General features: G+C 43.2%; 1 protein-coding gene across 1 annotated transcript in view; it reads right to left on the bottom strand.

The window, feature by feature from the left end:
* The window catches only part of LOC148373012 (neural-cadherin), a 241,401-nt gene that overhangs the window by 65,741 nt on the left and 148,616 nt on the right, over window positions 1-27,044 (bottom strand). The window contains exons 13-16 of the mRNA XM_088327543.1: window positions 15,624-15,873; window positions 15,418-15,545; window positions 11,998-12,184; window positions 11,773-11,916 (exon numbers count right to left, since the gene is read on the bottom strand). Of these exons, the coding sequence (XP_088183669.1) occupies window positions 11,773-11,916; window positions 11,998-12,184; window positions 15,418-15,545; window positions 15,624-15,873 (709 nt within the window). The remainder of the gene's footprint in view (window positions 1-11,772; window positions 11,917-11,997; window positions 12,185-15,417; window positions 15,546-15,623; window positions 15,874-27,044) is intronic.

The following is a 27,044-nucleotide window of genomic DNA, read 5'->3' as shown; positions in this document are numbered from 1 at the left end:
AAACAGCAGCTTGCACACCCCAATGGAGCTTTATCGTCGACGGCGACTTTAATCGGGCAGGTTTATGGACTGTACTCCCAAATCCATTTAATTGTGGACTGAGCAATTCGGAAAAACGCTGGACTATGTGTAATGTAAGATCAAACATTCGGTTGTATCCGGCAACTCTGTTTGACCCTCACCCCCCCTCATCATCACCCCCCCGAGGACAACAAAGCCTACTTACAACAAAGTCAGTTAGTTCTTTGTTCCTTTGTCTCTTTGTTTCCTTATCCTCACTGTAAATGTGGAACTGGAGTCGTCCAATTTCGTTGTCACAGCATATCCCATGTTGTAACAATGACAATAAAGGCATATTCTATTCTATTCTAATGACTGTAAGCAACATGTGGAAAGGCCTGTAGACATCCATGACTTCAACTATTCTTCATCAACAATGAACTACAATCACAAAAGAAGTGAAGTCTTCATTGACTTGAAAAGCGCTATATAAATGCAGATCATTTCATTTCATTTCATTTCCCTCCAAGGTAGCAGTGAAGTGCTACGGGATGAGACTTTTGTTTATCTCTTTACCCTGTCTCTACACTCTCGTTAAATATTTTTTTTAATAGGGTCACTTGAGAGCCTGCCGCACTTCGTGTCCACACTTCCTACTCAATGCTTATACACTGTATTCACTGAGTGGAGGCTAAATGTTTACAAAACACTGAGAACGCCACTGCCCTCTATTGTAGTGGAGGTGCAATTTTACTTTATCCTGGGAAAGTTACAAAAAAAAAGTGACCTGAAGTCAAACTCGCCCCCTTTGATAAAGCCTTGCCCCACTATATGAGAACTCTGGTTTAGAACTAAATATAAGCCGTCAAAATATTGACTGATTGACATTTTTGGGCCACCAGTTCATCAAATACAAGGTGACAATTAATTCAAAATCAACAGCTGACAGGAAAAACCAGGAGCTTATCTTGTGTCCGTCCCCTTGACAGTCTAAACACTTTTCACAATAATTGTATCATGAGTCATGTAATAGAGTACTCATGAGTATACCTGAAATCAAGCCGAGGGGTACATGAGATTTTGAAGTATACGTGTCATCAATACAAAAATATAGCACTTCCTTAGCTCCTTTAAAACATTACATTAAGAAAATAATTTGCTCATTTTAGGTATTATTGATGGAATTTTACTGCATACTTTGAATGTATTTTTCTAGTAATATAAGAAAAAAGCTATATTATAAGATAGTGTTTTTTGATCGAAATCGCAAAAAAGCAAAACAAACATAACTATTAGTACATACAAATAAAAACAATTAAACGTTAAAAAATATAAATATATGATGAGCAAGATTACCTGCTATTTGCCAGATAAGATAAGCTTACTCATTTGAATCATTATTTTGATGTCACGGTTGCCATGGCGCCCAATTGGCCCCGCCCGTGTGGCGTCAGCTGCGGCTCGTTGACGGATTGGCTTTCCTTCTATCTAAGCGCAGTGCTCTCACTCTTCCTTTGTCAGTCCGTCAACGAACCTCTGCCCCGCAAGACGTGGGTTCTGACTCGGTCCTATTTCCTGTTGGTATTTCCAGTCCGGTATTGTTCCCGTTTATTTTTGTCCTGTTTAATATCAGTTTCGTTCCCCTTCTATTTTTGTCCGGTTTATTATTCTCTCCAATTTTCGTTCCCGTCTAGTTTGTCCTGTTCAATTTCGATAGCCTGTTTCAATATCAATCCCGTCTGTCTCGTCCTACCCGGTATCGACCCCATCTGTCCGATATCTGCTCGGGCAATTGGTATCGATCTCGTCGGCCTCTGGCTTCCTATCATTTCACGCCAGACTGCTGCCTAACGAGCATGACTTCCCATTACCTGTAAAATAAAAGACTTGTGTGAGGAATGTCACGCGTTTGGGTCCTGATCCTGTTCTTGACAGTACTAGATATGAGTCCTCACATATATTCTTTCAAAAACGGTTTGTGCATTAATAGATTTTTTTGCACAAGACAAAAAAAAAACAAATACTGTGTTGATCCATGTCTACTTTTCACTGCATAATATTTCCATATTGGGGCCGTGTTGTGCACGTGCCGCCTCAGTTGCATGGCTCATTCCTCCAAGCATCCATTTATCTATCTCCTTCACGTATCAAAACATCCTATCAGTAGAATTGCAACCGAAATCTGTTCGGCCTAGGTAAACAGACACAGACAGATGCACGATTGGAGCCCAGAGGCGGGTCCGTCTGGGTCGAGGCTCGCTCGACATTAGCTGGCGCTGAGGAGAATTTAGCATCACCATCTGTGGAATCAAGCGGGACCTTCCTCAACCGCAGACTTCGACCGTGTTCAGTGTTTGTATCAGTGAATGAAAGCCGAAACTCGCAACTTTCGCAGCCTCTGAGCATGATCTCGGTAGAGGTAAGGTAAGATCAGGCCTACAAATTTCAGCCCGACCCGACCCGAGTCGCTGGTATAATAGCCCGAAGCCGCCCAAACTTTGATTTGATAAACAAGCCCGAAATAAAACCAAATCTTTAATTTGGTTGTAAAGTAAACACGACGCTTTACTCTGGCCATGCGTACTTGACCACCAAACTGTGCGTTCGGCGGACCTACGCAGCTTGGGGTTTACTTCGGGCCGACTCTCTCAAATCAAAGGGGCACTGCAAGAGCGGCGCCTAAATGAACAGCTCAGCGCCATAGTGGGCATCTCAGCGAGAGTGAAAATGAACAAAATAGCCCTGAAAAAAAATCTAATTATGCAGAATCCAAGCTGCCAAGCTGACATGAGGGAGTTGGAGGGAGGGAGGGGGAGGGAGGGAGGAAGCCGCGCGCCTTTTACCCCAACAGCGAGGAGGAACATTTTTGGGGATTCAGTGGAGTTAAATTGATAGTTTGGTAAGCAATGTATTTATCTAAATAAGTATAAGACTAAAAGTAAGTGCCTGGGAGGGAGCAGCCCGACCAGTCTGACTTAATGTTTGACATTTTAAGCCCAAACCCGGGCCGGAATCCGGGCCCTGTTTTGGCCCAAGATCTTACCTCTAATCTGCGGTGACCGGTGAGCAGTTACGAAAGAATACGTTCCTGGAACACACTTACTTTTATGCGTAACCTGTTATGAACAACATTTTGTAGCTCTTCTGTTGTTACAATGTGGTGCTTTACTGTCACAGTCTAAAGCACAGACTACGAGGACGCGTAATTTCTCCCTACTGATATTCTCTCAATCGTGTGTACTCACTTCCCAACTGTATTTACAACTGTAAAATGACTCGTGGGAAGGGGCGTGGCTAATACAGGAACAAAGAACTTATCACGCCAAACGTGAGTACAGAATTTAGAAATCTCTTCAAAGAATGCCAGGCTGAATTGTCAACCCTCACGCAATTCCGGCTTACCAAATCTGGACGGCTTTCTGAAAGGTCTGGACACCCCTGTTTCAGGTGGTCTGCTTCATGCGAGTTTACACGGTAATATGTACCTATATAGTTTTAGAGTAACGCGCTACTTTTGGGTGTCAGGAATCTGAGGGGTAACATAGTTTCTTTTCAAATTACCGTAAATTCCGGACTATAAGCCACTACTTTTTCCCCTAACTTTCAACCCTGCAACTTATTCAGTGATGCCGCCAATTTATGTAATTTTTCTAACGGCCGCCAGCGGCGCTCGAGTGTTGCTACCAGTAACTGCCCTGTCACAGGAACTGTTTGGGATGAAAGTTATATTATTATTATTATTAAAGCTTTGAAAACCCTCTTGGTGTACCGTCTTTCTTTGTAAATATGTGTAACCCATGTATAATATGTATTTGCAACTGTATATTTTTGCAATGTATTTATTTTAGACACTTATTCTGATATGTTTCGCACGGGCGAATGAAAAAGGAGGGGCGGAACAAACGCGGGGTGACGGGAACAGACAGACCTGTTTGTGGACGCGGCGGACAATAGTGGATTTAAATCGCGGGACTTAAAGTTGGGTTTGGGTTAATTTTGTATTTGTGAGGCGCATGCGGCTTATATACAGGTGCGGCTTGTGTAAGTACAAAATCGGTTTTCCTCCTAAAATGTGGTGGGTGCGGCTTATAATCAGGTGCGCTCTATACTCTGGAATTTACGGTAAGTAACTCACTCGTAAGTGGTATTTTTTCCCAGTAACGTGCCCAACACTGCCGGTGTGTGTGTTGAAACACGTACGAGGGGATTGAGCTCCAGTGGTTCCTTGCCTGCAGCGTCCTGGCTAATGATCAGGAGGGCCATATGGCATTGCCCTCACGCGCAAGCACACACGGCGCCGCTGATTTAATTGGCAAAGCCAGCAGGAGGCTCTAAAACCAGATGAAGGTCAGACGAGGGCTCCTCGCGTGGTGGACCCCAGGGGTACAATGTCCCCCAGCTGTGACTGCGGGTCCGCGCTCCGAAGGAGCTCAATGTTTCTTTACATCCGGAGGAAAAAAAATAAATGCCGAGCGCGACAATAATTTGGTTTTGTGAGGGGTTTTATTTGCATCCATCCTCCAATCCATTATCTGCACCGCTTATCCTCAGTAGGGTCGCGGGGGTTCTGGAGCCCATCCCAGCTATCTTCGGGCAGTGGGCTGGGGACACCCTGAACTGGTTGCCAGCCAATCACAGGGCACAAAGGGACAGACAATTCGCTGGCTTATTCACACCTAGGGACAATTTGGAATGGCCAATTAACCTAACATGCATGTTTTTGGAGTGTGGGAGGAAACCGGAGTGCTCGGAGGAAACCCACGCAAGCATGGGGAGAACAGGCAAACTCCACACAGGAGGTTTGATCTCATGACCTCAGAACTGTGCCGCTAACCACTGCGCCGCAGTACTGCCCTGTGGTTGGTTTGTTTGTATTTCATTTTGATACTGCTAAAATTGGGTTGGAGTCATCTTTGTTGTTTAACAATAATAACAATTGAGAGGAGCCAGTTGAGGTGGCTCGGGCATCTGATAAGGATGCCTCCTGGACGCCTCCCTCGGGGCGTGTTCCGGGCAAGTCCCTCCGGCAGGAGGCCCCGGGGGCGACCCAGGACACGTTGGAGAGACTATGTCTCTGGGCTGGCCTGGGAACGCCTCGGGATCCCGTTGGAAGAGCTGGAGGAGGTGGCTGGGGATAGGGGCGTCTGGGCTTCCCTTTTAAGGCTGCTGCCCCTGTGAACCAACCCCGGATAAGCGGAAGACAATGGATGGATGGATGGATGGTGGGAACGCCTCGGGATCCCCTCGGATGAGCTGGATGAGGTGGCTGGGGATAAGGGCGTCTGTGCTTCTCTTTTAAGGCTGCTGCCCCCGGATGGATGGACGGAGTTTATTTGGTCCCCTGATGGATATTAATTTTCACCTACAGTACTGGGGGTGTACAATCAGTGCTGTCTCAGCAGAGCGTGCACCAAAAGACCACTTTACAGCACTTGGTGTTCCCAGGCGGTCTACCATCCGAGTACTAACCAGGCCCGACCCTTTTTTTTTTATCATTTTTCAATAACATATGTAATATTAGGGCAGCACGGCTGTTTTTTGGGGTTTTTCCTCGCCTGCATGTTGGTTTAAGATCAGGGTACGGTGTCATTGTAATCCTGTGCAGTCCTTTGAGATATCCTGTGATTAAGGGCGTCACGAATAAATGTGACTCGACTTGACTGACATGCTAATTTAGCGATACCCTACGGTTAAAATGTCATCTGTTATGGTTCCACGTGTAGGATTTGACTATCTAAACCAGGGGTGTCAAACTCATTTTAACTCGGGGGCCACACGATAGAACAAACATTCTGTCGGGGGCCGGACTAGTAGATTAAAGAGAAAGAAAAAGAGAGATAAAGAAATAAGAGAGAGAGGGCGGGACAAAAAAAAGAAAAAGAGAGAGAGGGAGAGAGCGTGAGAAACAAAAGATAAAAAGTCGCGAGAGACGGGGAAAAGAAAGGGAGAGGAAGAAAGAAATCCAAAGAGAAATAGAAAGACGGAAGGAGAGAAAAGAGAAAAGAAAGCGCGAAGGGTATGAAGAGAGAAAGAGAAAAGACAGAAAAGGAAGAGAAAAAGAGAGACACAGAGAGTGAAAGAGACAGAGACAGAGAGTGGGAGAAAAGTTGTGGAAAAGAGAGAGAGAGAGAAAGAGAGAGAGAAAGAGAGAGAGAGCGTGAGAAACAAAAGATAAAAAGTCGTGAGAGAGGGGGAAAAGAAAGGGAGCGGAAGAAAGAAATCCAAAGAGAAATAGGAAGACAGAAGGAGAGAAAAGAGAAAAGAAAGCGCGAAGGGTAGGAAGAGAGAAAGAGAAAAGAGAGAAAAGGAAAAAAGGAAATTCAAGCAAAATAAGTTAAAAAGACACAGAGAGAGAAAGAGACAAAGAGCAACAAAGGAAGAGAAAACGAGAGACACAGAGAGTGAAAGAGAGAGAGAGACAAGAGGGATAGAGAGAAAGAAATACAAGTACAGTGTCTTTGTTCGAGGCACCTGGCTTTGGCAACATCAAGTTGACATATTTCAACCTGCAGCTTGTTTTTCTCTTGCGCTTCTCTGAGTGTTGTCTCGCGGGCCGGATTCAATCCCTCAGCGGGCCTGATCTGGCCCGCGGGCCGCCTGTTTGACACCTGTGATCTAGACCAAACTCCATGTGTGTGTTTAGGAGTGCGCATGTGTATCAAAAGAGTGAGTGTGACCATCCATGGCTTATGTGTTTTCTTGTGTTGTTTGTAACCACGCAGGCTGGTTTAAGCGCTCGACTATGTGAGCTCCAGGCGACACCGGCGCTAAAGAGCCGACTCGGCAGAATCTTAAACAGCCTTTTGATCTCATTAGCAGACGCACTTAGTTCGGCACATTTTCCAGTCGGAGGGCCGAGTAGGATGCAGAAATCACGCAGGGTGACAAAGAGCTGCACCGACTAATCAGCTTTACGGGGAAGGGGTGGAGGGAAAAGGGGGGGTTTGCGCCCAGCCCGAGCATACTTTTTTTTTGCATGTACTTCCTTCTGCAAGCTTCGCATCGAGAGGGATCCGTATACTCGACGATTTTCGACAGTGTATTGTGGAGAAAAATGGAAACGTTGGAATTGGTGTTGTTGCTATACTGGCGCTGTTTTTCCGGTATGGATTATGACTCATGCCGTATAATCAGTGATGTACAGTAAATCATCAATGTAAATCAAATCTAAACACGCCTTTGTATTGTAATTTGTGTGCGTGCGTCTTTGTATGTGACTCATAGGCTCTGAAACAGCTGAACTGATTATTGTGAACATTTACACAGTTGTCGTTTAGGCCACCGCGAGTGTCTTTAGCTCACAGACGTCAAACAGGCGGCCCGCGGGCCAGATCAGGCCCGCTAAGGGATTGAATCCGGCCCACGAGACATACACTCAGAGAAGCACAAGAGAAAAACAAGCTGCAGGTTGAAATATGTCCACTTGATGTTGCCAAAGCCAGGTGCCTCTCACAAATGAAATGATCTGCATTTATATAGCGCTTTTCAAGTCAATGACTTCCCAAAGCGCTTTACATTGTGCTTCACATTTCCCAATAGCGGCCGTGATCTGTGCAGCCATGTAAGGCGCTAACCTGCTTATTGGGGGTAATTGAGGGTTCAATGTCTTACCCAAGGACACTTCGACATGTAACACGGACAAGACGGGATTCGAACTGGGATCCCTTAATCCTAAAACGATCGCTCTACCTCCTGAGCTACTGCCGCCCCGCAAAGACACTGTACTTGTATTTATTTCTCTCTCTCTCTCTCTCTCTCTCTCTCTCTCTCTCTCTCTCTCTCTCTCTCTCTCTCTCTCTCTCTCTCTCTCTCTCTCTTCCACCCTTTTCTCCCATTCTGTCTCTTTCACTCTCTTTGTCTCTCTTATTCTCTTCCTTTGTTGCTCTTTGTCTCTTTCTCTCTCTGTCTCTTTTTAAATTCTTTTGTTCTAACTTCCTTTTTTCCTTTTCTCTCTTTTCTCTTTCTCTCTTCCTACCTTTTACATTTTCTTTTCTCTTTTCTCTCCTTCTGTCTTTCTATTTCTCTTTGGATTTCTTTCTTTTCCACCCCTTTTCTCCCACTCTCTGTCTTCATCTCTTTCACTCTCTGTGTCTTTTTAACTTCTTTAGCTCTAACTTCCTTTTCTCTCTTTTCTCTTTCTCTCTTCCTACCCTTCCCACTTTCTTTTCTCTTTTATCTTTTCTCTCCTTCTGTCTTTCTATTTCTCTTTGGATTTCTTCCTTCCGCTCCCTTTCTTTCCCCCTCTCTCACAACTTCTCTTTTTATCTCTTTTGTTTCTCACGCTCTCTCCCTCTCTCTCTTTCTTTGTCCCGCCCTCTCTCCTTTTCCCTCCCTCTCTCTCTTATTTCTTTATCTCTCTTTTTCTTTCTCTTTAATCTACTAGTCCGGCCCCCGACAGAATGTTTGTTCTATCGTGTGGCCCGCGAGTTAAAATGAGTTTGACACCCCTGCTTCAGCTAGTTTTTGTGTCAAAAAAACCCCTCAATAAATCTATCTATCCATCTATTCATCCATCCACCCACCCACATTTTATTTCATGAATATCATTTTATTTATCTTAATATTGTTTTTTATGGGGCGGCAGTAGCTCAGGAGGTAGAGCGCTCGTCTTGGGATCAAGGGATCCCAGTTCGAATCCCGGCTTGTCCGTGTTACATGTCGAAGTGTCCTTGGGTAAGACACTGAACCCCTAATACCCCCAATAAGCAGGTTAGCGCCTTACATGGCTGCAAGGCCGCTATTGGGAAATGTGGAGCACATTGTAAAGCAATTTGGGAAGTCATTGACTTGAAAAGCGCTATAGAAATGCAGATCATTTCATATTTCATGTTTAATTTGAATTTGCTTTTAGTGATCAGGAAGATGTACAAACATCTTCTTTGTTCCTTTATCTCTTTGTTTTCCTTAGATCCTCACTGTAAAATGTAGTACTGGAGTGCCACGTCCAATTTCGTTGTCACAATATATCCCATGATGTAACAATGACAATACAGGTATATTCCATTCTATTCTATTCTATGTTTTTTTTTTCATTTTTAGATTATGTTTTTATTTTTAGCGGTAAAATTTTAAAATTTCATTCTTAGCTCTTGTTGGTGATAGGAATGAGCGGAGAATTGTTGTGGAAGGATAGTAGGATGTTTGGACGCGTTCTAAGGGAAGGACAGGGCAGCCATGTGATGCAGCAGGGGTAAACCAGCGAAAGCTGTCGGGCCCTGCTGTTGAACAGAAGAGTTTGTTGTGGCATGGCCGCTTTCTTGTGTCCCGTTTCATCTTGGGTGCCAAGGTGCATAACTTGTTTGGGTGTTGGGCATTTGGGGATGGGCCATGTTCCAAAAATTTTGTGTGTGTTTTTTGCTACTTTTTCCCTTTTTTATTATTTTCTTTGTTTTTGTATGCGTTTGTCTTGCTGTCGGTCACCCCTCTCGAGGGATATAACCAGGGTAGATAGATAGATGTCTAGATAGATGTCTAGATGGATGTCTAGATAGATAGATAGATGTCTAGATAGATGTCTAGATGGATGTCTAGATAGATAGATAGATGTCTAGATAGATGTCTAGATGGATGTCTAGATAGATAGATAGATGTCTAGATAGATGTCTAGATGGATGTCTAGATAGATAGATAGATGTCTAGATAGATGTCTAGATGGATGTCTAGATAGATAGATAGATGTCTAGATAGATGTCTAGATGGATGTCTTGATAGATAGATAGATGTCTAGATGTCTAGATAGATAGATAGATGGATAGATGTCAGCTCAGGAGGTAGAGCGCTCGTCTTGGGATCAAGGGATCCCAGTTCGAATCCCGGCTCGTCCGTGTTACATGTCGAAGTGTCCTTGGGTAAGACACTGAACCCCTAATATCCCCAATAAGCAGGTTAGCGCCTTACATGGCTGCAAGGCCGCTATTGGGAAATGTGGAGCACATTGTAAAGCGTTTTGGGAAGTCATTGACTTGAAAAGCGCTATATAAATGCAGATCGCTTCATTTCATTTCATTTCATGTCTAGATGTCTAGATAGATGGATAGATAGATAGATTTTTAGGGTTAACTTAGATGATTTTGGGAGGTCGGAAACAGACCAATTCGATTTCAATTGTTTCTTAATCGGGAAAATGTGCTCGTAAGAAGAGCAATTCGAGCTACGAGCAGGAACCTGGAACAAATTAAGCAAGTTTGAAGAGGTACCACTGTACATTTCTTCATTATATGGTCTGTTGTCACCTGTCGTCGGTAACATGGCCCCGAGGGGGCCAACAAAACCGTAAAACCGTACGTATCCCCCATGGTGCAACAGCGCAGACGAAGCGAAAGGTGCGAAAAGAAAGTGAAAACGAGTTCAGCCCTCGGGAGCTTGTCGGGTGTCGCCGGCACCCGCCCTTCGTGGCGAAGGCTCAAAGAGAGGAGCCTGTTTTGTTGATTTGTGGCCCCCCCGCTGATCATTGGTGCAAAGCGGAGGAGGAAGCCGAGCGAGGGGCAAACACAAACACAAACATCAAAACTATCCCGCTCAGGGGAGCGCGCTAGTGCTAGCTAACGAGGGGAGGAGGTCGGCAGCCGGTTTGGGGGTGGCTTTGTAAAGTTTGGACAGCGGCAAAAAGAAATGCCACAATCCTTTTGCACTCCGAACCGAATCCCTGCTTCAAAATGAACTTTTTCATTTCTGCTACGTTTTAAACACTGCCGCTTTAACGACATTGCTGCTTGTTATACATATATATGTATTTCGTGGCGGGAACATCTTTTTTCCCTGCAACAGAAAACCAAGAACCAGGCCTTTTCCACCACACGTGTGCTCTAAATACAAAACTCCACTGTTAAGTTAGGCCTGAAAATATGTATGATGCCCTTCTAGAGGAGAAATAAGTCCATGTTTTTGCTAACATTATTCATAATAATGCACACAACGAGCAAAACGGGCGCCCCGCGGGCCAGATCAGGCCCGCTAAGGGATTGAATCCGGCCCGCGAGACAACACTCAGAGAAGCGCAAGAGAAAAACAAGCTGCAGGTTGAAATATGTCAACTTGATGTTGCCAAAGCCAGGTGCCTCTAACAAACACATGTACTTGTATTTCTTTCTCTCTCTTTCTTTTTTTCTCTCTCTCTCTCTCTCTCTCTTTCTCTCTCTCTCTCTCTCTTTTCCACCTCTTTCTCCCACTCTCTGTCTCTTTCACTCTGTGTCTCTCTTTTTCTCTTCCCTTGTTGCTCTTTGTCTCTTTCTCTCTGTGTGTCTTGTTAACTTCTTTTGCTCTAACTTCCTTTTTTCCTTTTCTCTCTTTCTGCCCTTCGCGCTTTCTTTTCTCTTTTCTCTCCTTCTGTATTTCTATTTCTCTTTGATTTCTTTCTTCCTCTCCCTTTCTTTCCCCCTCTCTCACGACTTCTCTTTTTATCTCTTTTGTTTCTCCCTCTCTCTCCCTCTTCTCTTTCTCTCTTCCTACCCTTCGCGCTTTCTTTTCTCTTTTCTCTCCTTCTGTATTTCTATTTCTCTTTGATTTCTTTCTTCCTCTCGATTTCTTTCCCCCTCTCTCACGACTTCTCTTTTTATCTCTTTTGTTTCTCACGCTCTCTCCCTCTTTTTCTTTCTTTGTCCCGCCCTCTCTCCTTCTCCCTCCCCCTTTCTCTTATTTCTTTATCTCTCTTTTTCTTTCTCTTATTTCTACTAGTCCGGCCCCCGACAGAATGTTTGTTCTATCGTGCGGCCCCCGAGTTCAAACAAATTTGACACCCCAGCCTTAGGCCATACTTTGAACAACTCTACTGACCTTCGTCTTGGTCGTTGGCCGTGACGGTGATGACGACGAAGCCCACCTCCTTGTCCTCTTCCACGCTCACTTCATAAACCGAACGGGGGAACGCGGGGGCGTTGTCGTTCACGTCCGCTACGAAAATCCTGACGTAGGCCGTGTCTGGAAAAAAAATTCAAACTGAAGAAGAACGACCCAAAACCGAAACCCGACTTCTTCTTTGCACGACGAATTGCCCGTTACCGGTGTTGGGCTGGCCCTGCTGCCCGGCTCTTGCCGACTCGGTACCGTCCTGCGACTGGACCTCGATGAGGTAGGATGCTTTCTGCTCTCGGTCGAAGGAAGCCCGCGTTGTGATGATACCGCTTGTGGAATCGATGCGAAATAACCCGGAATCGCCGCTTTCGTCCTTCAAGATGGTGTAGTGGACCTACACCGACCGGGGATAGATCACAACTCTCTTTAGAACTATCGACTCATTCAGATTCGGGATATTTATTAGAATAGAATAGAATATACCTTTATTGTCATTGTTACAACATGGGTTGAATATATTGTGACCAGGGTTGGGTTGGATTACTTTAACTGGATTACTTTCAATTACTTTTGGATTACTCCAATACCAAATATGCTAATAAAAGACAAAAGAAACTAAATATGAATGAAATGACTCAATTTTGTGCAGGCTTGGGGAGTAACGGAATACATGGAACGGCAAAAATGATGTTGGCAAGCTGTTTGAATTTATTTTTATTTTGTTTCTGTCGCATTTGATGTTCGTTTTGCCGGAGATCAAAGAGATCAAAGCCAGGAGAGAAAGCTTACCACGTGATGCGAGTCATCATTTTATTTATATTTAGTTTCTTTTGTCTTTTATTAGCATATTTGGTATTGGAGTAACCCAAAATTAATTGAAAGTAATCAAGTTAAAGTAACCCTACCCAACCCTGTTTATTAGAATAGAATAGAATATACCTTTATTGTCATTGTTACAACATGGGTTGAATATATTGTGACCAGGGTTGGGTTGGATTACTTTCACTTGATTACTTTCAATTACTCCAATACCAAATTTGCTAATTAAAGACAAAAGAAACTAAATATGAAGAAAATGACTACATTTTGTGCAGGCTTGGGGAGTAACGGAATACATGGAACGGCAAAAACGATGTTGGCAAGCTGTTTGGATTTATTTTCATTTTGTTTCTGTCGCATTTTAGGTTAGTTTTGCCGGAGATCAAAGAGATCAAAGCCAGGAGAGAAAGCTTACCACGTCTTGTGAGTCATCATTTTATTCATAATTAGTTTCTTTTGTCTTTTATTGGCATATTTGGTATTGGAGTAATCCAAAAGTCATTGAAAGTAATCCAGTAAAAGTAACCCTACCCAACCCTGCTCACAAATGACAATTCCTCTGATTTAAGCAGGGTTGGGTAGGGTTACTTTAACTGGATTACTTTCAATGACTTTTGGATTACTCCAATACCAAATATGCTAATAAAAGACAAAAGAAACTAAATATGAATAAAATGACTCCATTTTGTGCAGGCTTGGGGAGTAACGGAATACACGGAACGGCAAAAATGATGTTGGCAAGCTGTTTGGATTGATTCTCATTTTGTTTCTGTCGCATTTGATGTTCGTTTTGCCGGAGATCAAAGACAGGAGAGAAAGCTTACCACGTGTTGTGAGTCATCATTTTATTCATATTTAGTTTCTTTTGTCTTTTATTGGCATATTTGGTATTGGAGTAATCCAAAAGTAATTGAAAGTAATCCAGTTAAAGTAACCCTACGCAACCCTGATTGTGACAACGAAATTGGACGTGGCACTCCAGGACCACATTTTACAGTGAGAGATAAAGGAACAAAGAAGATGTTTGTACTGTCATTGTCAAAAAGACCAACGAAACTTGGCTTGGAACGGCCGTTCATCCGATAAAATAGAAGAAAATATAAAATCCACTGGATAAATATCCATTAATAACCCAAAACCATAAATGGCCCAATGTAAACATCAAAAGTGCAGAGAAGATACCATAAAAAATGAACAGACGCATAAATCAATGTTAAAGTGCAATGGTGTCAGTAGAGAATTTCAAACTATATATTCATACCCAGTTAAAGACTCCATACTTGAAACCACTTTTAATACCATGAGAATACAAAATACTTGTGAAAGGGACATTTTCTCGGATAAATTATTAAAAACCATATCCATCCATTACCTGCACCGCTTATCCTCAGTAGGGTCGCGGGGGTCCCGGAGCCCATCCCAGCTATCTCCGGGCAGTGAGGAGGGGACACCCTGAACTGGTTGCCAGCCAGTCGCAGGGCACACAGGGACAGACAGTTCGCTCGCACATTCCTACTTAGGGACAATTCGGACCAGCCAATTAACCTGTAATACATGTTTTTGGAATGTGGGAGGAAATCGGAGTGCCCGGAGGAAACCCACAGAGACATGGGGAGAACATGCAAACCCCACACGGGAAGGCTGGTAGCTGGATTTGATCCAATGACCTCAGAAATGTGCCGCGGACACACTAACTACTCAGCCGCCGTGCTGCTTTTTATTAAAAACAGACTAAAAACAGGGGGGGCGGGAGACCGAAACCCTAGTTCTCGAGTCACTAAATGTGAGAGGATGTGGAAGTAAAGCGACTGAGTGGAAGAAAGAGGAGATTGGAAGGATGATGACTAAAAGGAAGGTTGATATGTTAGCCTTGAGTGAAACAAAGATGAAAATAATATGGAAAGAAAATTCCTCAAACACTCTTCTTTAAATAGGAATTAAAATAAAAAAAGACTCATTAAATACATAAGAAAGTCAAAAGAGATTCAAAATAAGAACAGTAATTTAGAAACATTGCTGGTTGTTCTTGCACATTTTAGCCACTTAGGGGCAGTATAGATCAGTAGATGCACAAACGTTGCGAAAAGAAGAAAATTTCGAGTATGTTTTACCAAAAACAGAATCGGGAGAATGTTTCTCCCTTCAGCAAACTTATCTTACATATAGGTGTATTTTGTCCACAGCATTTGAGTAGGCTTCTCTTTTGACTATTTGGTATTTGCTCTAAGCTACAGATGTTTTGAGAGAAAGTAATTTTATGTCAATCATTAAGTCAGGCAGGTTCTGGTTTATATACCCGCGACTCGGGTCGAGTCGGGCTGAATTTTTCAGGCCAGATCGTACCTTTATTAGGTTTTGGGTAAAAGTGAAGTTCTTCCTATTGCAATATATCGCTAGGAAACGGTACCGTAATTTTCTGCATGGCCAAAAATAAATAATAGATGTGTAATCCTTGCACTAATACACTTTTTTTAGTGCCCTGTTTAGTGTAGAATACACCTGTCTTCTTGGGCGCGATCTGTAGGGGGCAATGTTGCTTCATAAGACAATGCCGTACAAACTAATGCCAGCTGGCGTTGATCACGAGGGAAGAAATTTAATGCGAAGACACCCGAGAGCAGTGTCGTCATCATTTCTGACCAAACTTGTTGAGCAACAATTTCAAGCATTTACAAGCACTTAAACCAGATTTACTTTTCAATCTTTGTAAACACAAAATTCAAGCATTTTCAAGGATTTCAAACACCCGTACGAACCGTGGAAAGTTGAATTTGTTATTAGTTTTGTGGTTAAAAAAGATGTTCTCACCATGCCGTGAAGACCCGAATCCAGGTCGATAGCCGAGACCTGGGCGACTGAAGTGCCCACCTCGGCCCCTTCGGGAACGGTGGCCTCGTATGTGGAGGACAGGAAAAAAGGGACGTTGTCGTTCACATCTGAAGAAACAAGATGCCTTCATGGAGTTTCCTTTCATTTGAGGTCAAAATTTAAAATACAATCATTGGTCACTTCACCTGTGACGTTGACATAAACAGTGGCGAAGGAGGCGAGTGGCACGGCGGCCACGTTCTGGACCCGAACCCTTAGAGCGAAAAACCGCGTGGTCTCGTAGTCCAGGTTCTCGGCCACCAGGACGGACGCTGAACCGCCGGCGCGGTTGGGCTTGATGTAGAAGCGAACGGGCATGTTGGTCTCCGGTACCTGACCCTCTTCCAGGTTGTACGTGACCCTCGGGTCACCCAGTGCCGACGTGGCCTTCACTGTCTGAGGGGTCGAAAATGGCAACGGAATCAGAGTTGGTTTTGTATTGATGGATTTGCTGGATTTGAAATAATAACAAGCAAAATGGTGCATTAACGGAACCTTCATAACTTCGTAAATTCCGGACTATAAGCCGCTACTTTTTTCCCTAACTTTCAACCCTGCGGCTTATTCAGTGATGCGGCCAATTTATGTCATTGTTCTAACAGCCGCTAGCGGCGCTCGAGTGTTGCTACCATTAACTGCCCTGTCAAAGCTACATTATAATTATTAAAGCTTTGAAAACTCTCTCGGTGTACCGTCTTTCTTTGTAAATATGTGTAACCCATGTATAATATGTATTTGCAACTGTATATTTTTGTAATGTATTTATTTTAGACACTTATTCTGATATGTTTTGCAAAAGTTGGTTCAAGAAAAAGGAGTTGCGTGAGTAAATGTGTTCATCTGATATATTTTTCCCACCCTTACCTTTGGAAATATACACTTTTTTTCCCTGTATTACTTTCAACGGGACCCGGACTCTACAGGTCTGCGTCAAACCTTAAGTACCGGTATCATTTTCCGTTCATTTTGCCGGCTGTGATTTTTGGACTGTGGACTTTAATGAAGGACATTTAGATTGTCGAGAAAAATCGTTCAAACCTTATATTGTTTATTTGCTGTTAATAGTCTCAGTAAAATTGTTCAAACCCAAAAAATTTAGTTTCAATCGCGGGACTTGAAGTCGGGTTTGGGTTAATTTTGTGTTTGTGTTACATGTTTAAATGTGGGCGCATGCAGCTTATATACAGGTGCGGCTTGTGTATGTACAAAATGGGTTTTCCTCTTAAAATGTGGTGGGTGCGGCTTATAATCAGGTGCGCTCTATAGTCCGGAATTTATGGTTTTTGTTTTTAGAGGACCGATTATCGGGCGGGCAGATTATCGGCACGGATATATGGGAATTTGATGAATATCAGTATCGACATTTTTATTTTTTTGTCGGGCCGATTAAATCTATTCAAAACTGGGTTATTAAGGCTCAGATGCAGCCGAGCCTCCCTCTACCTCTCTCCTGGTCCCCCCTCTTTCTCAGTCGCTACTCACACCGCGCCCCCTGATTAAAAAAATCAACCTGAAGCAGGAACAATAACGTTAGAGCGGCAGCTCTGCCAGCTCCTCCCGACATGTCTGGTAGAAAAATGCGATTAAGAGATAGCCTAATAAATAAAATGAAATGATCTGCATTTATACAGCGCTTTTCAAGTCAAGACTTCCCAAAGCGCTTTACAGTGTGCTCCACATTTCCCAATAGCGGCCGTGCAGCCATGTAAGGCGCTAAACTGCTTATTGGGGGTATTAGGGGTTCAGTGTCTTACCCAAGGACACTTCGACATGTAACGCGGAGGAGCCGGGATTCGAACTGCGATCTCCTGTATCCCAAGACGAGCGCTCTACCTCCTGAGCCACTGCCGCCCCAAAAGTTATAAGTTATAAGTAATAAGAATAGTTAACTTTATTTAGAGAGGCACGTTCGGGTGGAGACTGATATATTAGCTCTTATCATTACATTAGTTGGTCAATCAAGCGTGTGTGAGAGGGAGCATAAAACGAATGCTAAAGTGGAAGTTTGAGTGATTAGCTGTTACCATAACAATGGTTCGACTGTCTGGCTCTAAGACAGGCGTGCCCACACTTTTCAATTCGCATGTTCTGTTGAAATTTAAATTCTCTTTTTGTTTTTAGTTAATTTAAGTTTGTAAAGACAAATCAAGGGAGTGATATACGTTTTTAAGTACCATTATTAGCCCAATTTTAATCCCTGCATGGTTAGTTTTTGGTTTAAGTTAAAGATTAGTCATGTTAAACTTTAAATGTATTTACTGTAAAAGATTTCAGAGAGCTATTATAATTTTATTTGAATATATAACAAATGTTTTTGTTTCTTTTTGCATTGTTACAACAGTGTCTGAAACTCATGACCAAAAGTTTGCGGACACCAGGGCAGACAACTCTGAAAAGTTTCACAACTTGAAACGACTAATCGCAAAAAAAAACCCCAACATTGTTGCAAAGTATTAAGGACTGATCATCAGAATATATAACAGGACAACACTTTAAAATTAAGTCCATTATAAATCTACCATGTACCTGTATTTACTCATCTTCATTTATGCAATGTTTGAGTTGCGTCGTCTGCTACAAGCCACGTGAACTCCTCTTTCCACGATGGTTTTAATGTCGGTTTACGTTTTGTAGCGTCATCAACTTTGGTAGCTTCTTTTGAATCTTTCTTCTGGGGCTGAGGTTTTTGCTTGATTCCTAACCATTTATCCATTTTCCTTGTGTTCTCTTGAAAAAGTTGTCGGCCATCCGGGCAGACGTTATTTCAGACACTGGTTACAAATTGCTTATTCCAATTTACAAGATTTTACTGTAGATGACTATCGGCTCCGAGTATCGTTATCGGCCTCCAATGAATGCTAATAATCGTTATCGGCACTGAAAACCAATCGGTCGATGCGGCGATGCCACGAGCGGCTGCCTTTTCCAGCAGCTGCCCTATTGTTTTATTGTCTGCTCCTATCTTCTGTGTTTTTTCTTCCCGTTTTGACAACTACACTATGGATTACTTCTATCCTATGGACATGGGTTTTAGCGCACAAAAATGCGTGTATTCAAGGAAAAAACTCCTTGCCCTGAAGAATTCTCGTGCCGGCGTGATGAAGGGGCCTATCGAGGAAGAGCCGGAGCTAGCGAAGCGGCTAGCGGCGTTATAAGTCTTCGGTACTATCCGTAATCATGGTAAATGCGAACTCACGACCAATAAGATCGAGTGCTGGTGGAAAACATCGAAGCGCACAGGGAGCGCAGTTGCTGTGTTTTGCGGAAACGTGGCTCACGTTTAGCATTCCGGACGCTAACGTGTAGCCACCCGGAGCTACCCGGACCTGCTAACACGAGGTGGTGTATCCCTGGATTTTCACAAAGAAAAGTTTTCCATCTGCCGCAGGGATGTCGAACTTTTGGACTGGCGTGACGTCATCCACTTCGCTACAAGCACCCCTAGGGCATCATGTTCATCTGTTAATAGACTGCTGGAAGTGTGAATTTCCCTACGGGGATGAATAAAGTATCTATCCACCTATCTATCTATCTATCTATCTGTCTGTCTGTATGTCTGTCTGTCTGTCTGTCTATCTATCCATTTGTTCTCCTTGGTTTTATGACATGCTGACAAAAAAGCAGTCTATAGTTCGGACAATTGTTGTTGGCTAATGTTTAAAAGGGGCAGCACGGCGGCGCAGTGGTTAGCGCGTGTGCGACACAGTTCTAAGATCTTGGGAACCTCCTATGTGGATTCAAATCCAGCTACCGGACTTCCTGTGCGGAGTTTGTATGATCTTCCCGTGCTTGCGTGGGTTTCCTCCGACATTCCAAAGATATGCATTTTAGGTGGATTGGCCGGACCAAATTGTCCCTAGGTGTGAATGAGCGAGTTGTCTGTCCCTGTGTGCCCTGCGATTGGCTGGCAACCAGTTCAGGGTGTCCCCTGCCCACTGCCCGATGATTGCTGGGATGGGCTCCGGCACCCCCGCGACCCTACTGAGGATAAGCGGTGCAGCTAATGAGATGAGAATGTTTAAAAGATCACAATTCTAATCGACCGTCGATTAACCTCGTCGGGCTGTAGTTTTCTTTTTAATCTCTTCTGACTGACGAGAAGTTAAGAAAAAAAAGGGCTTGAAATTCCTAGCCTTCTTTGGTATTTCCAGTAATCGATGTCAAACTCGGACGAAGTACAAGCACGGCGTGTGGGTCATCGGTTTTCTTTCTTTTTCCACGACTCTTGACAAAGATCAGGCGCACCGGGCGACAGCGTCGCCATGGCGACGCGTGAAAAGAAGCGTCGCCTTTGAGCAATGCGAGGCTGCTCGTCATCCTTGTAGAAGACTCAAAGGCCACACGGAAGCTATCCGAACATACCGGAACATTCTTTCCAGTGCGCGCGTATTTCTTTTGAAAAGGGGGAGAGAATCAATACATGAGGAGTAACATTTCGACCTGTGAAACAAATGTCAGTGTTTTCCCGTACCGTATAAGAACCCCGTCTTTTCACTCGGTTAATTGGTTTATTGGTTGATCTCCATGTTTTAGTCTTACCGTTGCGCTCCCATGTTCGCTGAGGAAGAAGTGTTTTTTTCCTTTCAAAATCAAACGTTTGTCTTATTCCCATTTCGAAATCTTCATTCGGTTTGGAAGTTTCGGTTCTTTGGCAATTTGCATACTCGGCAGCCAATCAGAAGCCTGCGTTGAATAACTTCCTGATTCCGGACTTTCCCAAGCATTATAAGGTCGTGCGTTTGCATAACATTTTCCAGAGTAGACGCACAGAATACAAGAAAAATGGAGAAGTGGTTAGGCAGTGTTCTGGTTTGCCCGCGTCCCTGCGTCCTAGACGCATCATTTTTGCTTGGGACGCATTGGGTCAAATCAACGTGCGTCCCCGTTTTTGACACAAAATTGTCATTATTACCACATTACTTTTTTTTTTTTAACAAAGATTTATCGCACTCCAAACTTTTCGTCAGGCAGATCCGCCATTGTTGTTTTGGTCTCGCGCCCATCTCGGCAAACGAGATCTCGTTGCTTCGAGATGACATCATTGTTGTGGTGGTTGTCGGGTGAAAGAGAAGTATGCCTTCGTAATAACTGTTGGTATCAGGTGCAAATCAACCAAAGATTGGTCATTTCTTTAGTATCGGTAATAAGTCGAAACATAATCCAGAAAGTGGTAACAACGGCAATAATTCCGGCACGAATAAACGGCGGAGAAATTCTGCAAACACGTGTTTTGAAGCGAACGATTCGACGAAAGAAAAACAACAAAAGAATACTAGCAAGAAAAGGACTTGTCTGCCAAAATGGACTCAATTATATTCCTGGTGACGCTATGAGGAGGATGATAATGGAGGCTACATGTTCTGTGATGCATGCACCCAGCGTGACAAAAAAACTGGATTGCATAAATCATTTTGCAATACGAACTTTCAGATAAATTGGATCAGCACAACGACAATGAAAACCACAAATTAGCTATGGAAATACTGTGGCGGGACAGCCAACCACGAAGAATATATGAACTGAAAAATCTGAAGTGTCTCTGAGTGTTGTCTCGCGGTCCGGATTCAATCCCTTAGCGCAGGGGTGTCAAACTCATTTTAACTCAGGGGCCACACGATAGAACAAACATTCTGTCGTGGGCCGGACTAGTAGATTAAAGAGAAAGAAAAAGAGAGACAAAGAAATAAGAGAAAGAGGGAGGGAAAAGAAGAGAGAGGGCGGGACAAAGAAAGAGAGAGGGGGGGAGAGCGTGGGAAACAAAAGAGATAAAAAGAAAAGTCGTGAGAGAGGGGGAAAAAAAGGGAGAGGAAGAAGGAAATCCAAAGAGAAATAGGAAGACAGAAGGAGAAAAAAAGAGAAAGAAAGCGTGAAGGGTAGGAAGAGAGAAAGAGAAAAGAGAGAAAAGGAAAAAATGAAGTTGGAGCAAAAGAAGTTAAAAAGACAAAGAGAGAAAGAGACAAAAAACAACAAAGGAAGAGAAAAAGAGAGACACAGAGAGTGAAAGAGACAGAGAGTGGGAGAAAAGGTGTGGAAGAGAGAGAGAGAGACAGAGAGAGAGAGAGAAATAAATACAAATACAGTGTCTTTGTGAGAGGCACCTGGCTAAGGCAACATCAAGTTGACATATTTCAACCTGCAGCTTGTTTTTCTCTTGTGCTTCTCTGAGTGTTGTCTCGCGGGCCGGATTCAGTCCCTTGGCGGGCCTGATCTGGCCCGCGGGCCGCCTGTTTGACACCTGTGCCTTAGCGGGTCTGATCTTGCCCGCGGGCCGCCTGTTTGACACCTGTGCCCTAAACCAACTCACCACGCAATTCAAACTCCACACTGCCCCTCTAGCGCCCGAGAGAGCATTTGGTTTGCATTTATTCAAAAAATGATAACTTTTGATAAAAAATAACCTTGAGACTCGACATTTTGTGGTTTTGTTAATCCTCGTAGGATATATTTTTTTTCTGGATTTTTCAGTTCTGTTGTATTCGACCTTGCCGTAACCTCCGCCTTCTTTTCAATTCCAGGAAGAAAAATACTGGAGGACAAGCTCTAGGAGGGATGTTTCCACGAAAGCCAGCACGTTTTGCGGCAGTGACGCTGAGTGAGAAATGCTGTCCAGGCACTTAAAACACAGAAACACTCTCAGCCTGGCTGTCATCCGTCCACTTCGACAACATGCTTAACACTAAAGATGCGCGATAACTATTTCAAACGATAAAATCGTGCTTCTGTAGGCCGATAATAACGGTAATAACGATTGCATTTTAACAATACATGCTATTTTTGAAAAGGTTCAAATAAAAATAACGCAAAAAAAAAATCGATTTTTTTATGTCCCCAACATATGTTGAAGCTAAAAGTTCCTTTTTTTGTTTCTGTTTAGCACAAAAAGGTACCAGTTTGATATGCATTTCAAAAATAACAACTTATCATTTTACTACTGTTGTTACTATGTTATTATTATGTTATTACCAGGCTGTATTTATTAGAAGTGGTGTTAAAATAGGCTCAGTCATATTTTCATTGTAGGTGCATGTCCATGTGAGGCAGATAAACTAAAAAGAAAAATCCAGAATTCAGCATACATGATTTTTTAACAATTTATTTGTGTAATACAGCTGCAAATAAGTATTTGAACACCTGTGTATATTTTAGAATTCTGACCCTTAAAGACTTGTAAGTCCGCTCATTAGAAGTCCACCTGCACTCCAGGTATCATCCTGAATCAGATGTACCTGTCTGAGGTCCTTAGCTGCATAAAGACACCTGTCCACCCCATACAATCAGTAAGACTTTAATTTGTAACATGGCCAAGACCAAAGAGCTGTCCAAAGACACCAGAGACAAAATTGTACACCTCCACAAGGCTGGAAAGAGATACGGAGCAATTCCCAAGAGGCTTGGTGAAAAAAGGTCCACTGTTGGAGCAATCATTAGAAAATGGAAGAAGCTAAACATGACAGTCAATCTCAATCGGAGTGGAGCTACATGCAAGATATCACCTCGTGAAGTCTAAATGATTCTAAGAAAGGTGAGGAATCAACCCAGAACTATAAGACCTGAAAAGATCTGGGACCACCGACTCCAAGGTTACTGTAGGTAATACACTAAGACGTCATGGTTTGGAATCATGCATGGGACGAAAGGTTCCCCTGCTTAAACCAGCACATGTCAAGGCCCGTCTTACGTTTGCATATGACCATTTGGATGATACAGGGGAGTCATGGGAGAAAGTGTTGTGGTCAGATGAGACCAAAATAGAACCTTTTGGTCATAATTCCACTAAGCGTGTTTGGAGAAAGAAGAATGAAGAGTACAATCCGAAAAAAATCATCCCTACTGTGAAGCATGGAAGTGGTAGCATCATGCTTTAGGGTTGTTTTTCTGCACATGGGACAGGAAGAGTGCACTGCATTAAAGAGAGGATGACTGGGGCCATGTATTGTGATATTTTGGGGAACAACCTCCTTCCCTCAGTCAGAGCATTGAATATGGGTCGTGGCTGGGTCTTTCAAGATACTACCTCATGGGGTCTTCGTTATTCTAAGAAAGGTGAGGAATCAGCCCGGAACTACATGACAGGAGTTGGTCAATGACCTGAAAAGAGCTGGGACCACCGTCTCCAAGGTTACTGTAGGTACTACACTAAGACGTCATGGTTTGAAATCATGCATGGGACGAAAGGTTCCCCTGCTTAAACCAGCACATGTCAAGGCCCGCCTTACGTTTGCATAGATGCATGGATGATACAGAGATGAGACCAAAATAGAACTTTTTGGTCATAATTCCACTACGAGTGTTTGGAGGAAGAAGAATGGAGAGTACAATCCGAAAAACATCATCCCTTCTGTGAAGCATGGGGGTGGTGGCATCGTGCTTTAGGGTTGTTTTTCTGCACATGGGGCAGGACAAGTGCACTGCATTAAAGAGAGGATGACTGGGGCCGTGTATTGGGAGATTTTGGGGAACAACCTCCTTCCCTCAGTCAGAGCATTGAAGATGGGTCCTGGCTGGGTCTTTCAACACGACAACGACCCGAAGCACACAGCCAGGAAAACCAAGGAGTGGCTCCGTAAGAAGCATATCAAGGTTCTAGCATGGCCCAGCCAGTCTCCAGACCAGAACCCAATCGAAAATCTTTGGAGGGAGCCCAAACTCCGTGTTTCTCAGCGACAGCCCAGAAACCTGACTGATCGAAAGAAGATCTGTATGGAGGAGTGGGCCAAAATCTTTCCTGCAGTGTGTTCGAACCTGGTGAAAAACTACAGGGAACGTTCGACCGCTCTAATAGCAAACAAAGCCTACTGTGTCAAATATTAACATTCATTTTCTCAAGTGTTCAAATACTTATTTGCAGCTATATTACACAAATAAATCGTTAAAAAAAATCATGCATTGTGATTTCTGGATTTTTCTTTTTAGTTTATCTAACTCACAGTGGACATGCACCTACAATGAAATTTTCAGACCCCTCCATGATTTCTAAGTGGGAGAAAGAGCAAAATAGCAGGGTGTTCAAATACTTATTTTATTCACAGAATATATATGGCTAGTTTTAAAAAGAAATTTGGAAAAATTGAATATTTATTGATGTATTGCATGGATGCATGACCTACCACTACATACACTCTTCCATGAGTGGGGTTTAAAAATAGAAATAAACATACTAATAACCTCAGGTCATATTCATGTTTTATGAGAAATAGCTGAATAAGAGAGAGAGAGAGAGAGAGAGAGAGAGAGAGAGAGAGAGAGAGAGAGTCAAAGAGAAAGAGGTTGATAGAGAGAAAGCGGTAGGGAAAGAAAGAGAAACAGAGAGAGGGGCGAGAGAGAGAAAGAAAAAGAGAGAAAGAGAGAAAAAAAAGAGAAAGAGAGGGGTGGAGAGGGAAAGAGGGAAAAAGGAAGAGAAAAAAAAGAGAGAAAGAGAGATAGATAAAGAGAAGGAGGTAAATAAAGAAAGAGAGAGAGACAGAGAGATGTAGAAAACGAGAGAAAGAGAGAGAGGGGGGTGGAGAGGGAGAGCGAGGGAAAGGAAGAGAGAGAGAAAGAAAGACAAAGAGAAAGAAAGAGTGAGAAAGAGAGAGATAGAGAGAGCAAGACAGAGACAGAGAAAGAGAGAGAGATAGATAAAGAGAAGGAGATAAATAAAGAAAGAGAGAGAGACGGAGAGATGGGGGAGAGAGAAAGAAAGAAAGAGAGAAAGAGAGAAAAATGAGAGAAAGAGAGAGAGGGGGGTGGAGAGGGAGAGCGAGGGAAAGGAAGAGAGAAAGAAAGAAAGAGTGAGAAAGAGAGCGAGATAGACAGAGCGAGAGAGAGACAGAGAGAGAGAGAGAGACAGAGAGAGAGAGAGAGACAGAGAGAGAGAGAGAGAGACAGAGAGAGAGAGAGTGGGAGAGTGTAAAACAAAGGGTCCAGGAGCTGCATGATTTTGGCGGCATGACGAAAAGGAGCGGGTCACAAACTCTTCTCAGCGAGATATAGACTGAACGCAGAGCTGGTGTCCGCATGAATTGGCCAATCGGCATCAGAAATCTCAAGTCAAGTACAGTAGTACTACCCAATCAACAGGTCAGCAGAATTCTCGACTGCATTGAAAATTCCTCCGTGGTGTGGGAAGCAAACCAGCGACAACTGAAGCGCGTAATATTGAGTAGTCTCTGCGCTCTGATTATAAAAGTAGATTGTTTTTTTTCCCCCACCACCTTTCCACCACGAGCATGACGTATTGCATATAAAGTTTGCGTGGAAATATTTCCAACTTTTGTAAAGTTCCAAAAATAAAGCGAGCACATATGCGTTAAGAAAACACAAGATGACAGTCTGCCTCTCTACCTCGTTAGCGGTGTAATTAACAGGGAGAGTAAATTTAAAACTGGCGCTCCTCCGGCGTGTGATTAGCACTAAAAGCCGAGAGCAAGGAACCAGACGGGGAGACTTGAGGCCCATTAGGGGCCTGTCATCGCTGCATCCAAATGTGAGTTGCATGAAAAATTACAGCGTTTTTATGAGGTTTTGTTTTTCATTTCCGATCATTGCCATTTTTGTTATTTTATTACGTTTTGTTCCTTATTATCATTCCAAGTATAATTCTCAGCGTTACTGAGCTCGGCATTGCCGGGCGTTCTACTTGAGTGAGGTTGTTGGGGCCGTGGTTTGTTGAAAAAGCTCCATTGAGCCACTAGGGAGCGTCAGAGAGCAGGATGACTAAATGCAGTTCCAGGGCCAGTTGAACACGAAAGCAGATGTTTATGGATTTTGTTGGTAAATTTCAGGGGTGCCCTGACAAAAAACCCAGCTAAAGACACTCTCAGAGGCCTAGGGTACTGGTGTGTACATTTTCATGAAAATCAATTAAGCTGTTTTGGAGCCTATAGACCAGGGGTGTCAAACTCATTTTAACTCGGGGGCCACACGATAGAACAAAAGTTCTGTTGGGGGCCGGACTAGTAGATTAAAGAGAAGGGAAGAGAAAAGAAAGAAAGAGAGAGAATGAGAAAGAGAAAAAGAAAGAGAAAAAGAAAGAGAAAAAGAAAGAGAAAAAAGATAGAAAAAGAGAGGAAGAAAGAAGAGAAAGAAAGGAAGAAGAGAAAGAAAGAAAAGAAAGAAAGAAGATAAAGAAAAAGGAGAAAGAAAGAAGATAAAGAAGATAAAGAAAAGAAAAAAGAGAAAGAAAAGAAAGAAGAGAAAGAAAGAAGCGAAAGAAGAGAAAGAAAAGAAAAAACAAAGAGAAAGAAAGAAGAGGAAGAAAGAAGAGAAAGAAAGAAGAGAAAGAGAGAAAGAAAGAAGAGAAAGAAAGAGAAAGAAGAGAAAGAAAAGAAGAGAAAGAAAGAAGAGAAAGAAAGAAGAGAAAGGAAGAGAGAGAGAAATAAATACAAGTACAGTGCCTTTGTGAGAGGCACCTGGCTTTGTCAACATCATGTTGACATATTTCAACCTGCAGCTTGTTTTTCTCTTGCGCTTTTCTGCGTCTTGTCTCGCGGGCCGGATTCAATCCCTTGGCGGGCCTGAAATGGCCCGCGGGCCGCCTGTTTGTCACCTGTGCTATAGACCACATACGAACACATACCCATATATAT

The sequence above is a fragment of the Urocampus carinirostris genome, chromosome 2 (assembly GCF_059441175.1).
Source record: "Urocampus carinirostris isolate Australia breed hairy pipefish chromosome 2, RoL_Ucar_1.0, whole genome shotgun sequence".
In the NCBI taxonomy this organism is placed as follows: Eukaryota; Metazoa; Chordata; class Actinopteri; order Syngnathiformes; family Syngnathidae; genus Urocampus; species Urocampus carinirostris.
Note: the sequence above shows the minus strand (reverse complement) of the source record. Positions and strands in the feature narration are given on the sequence as shown.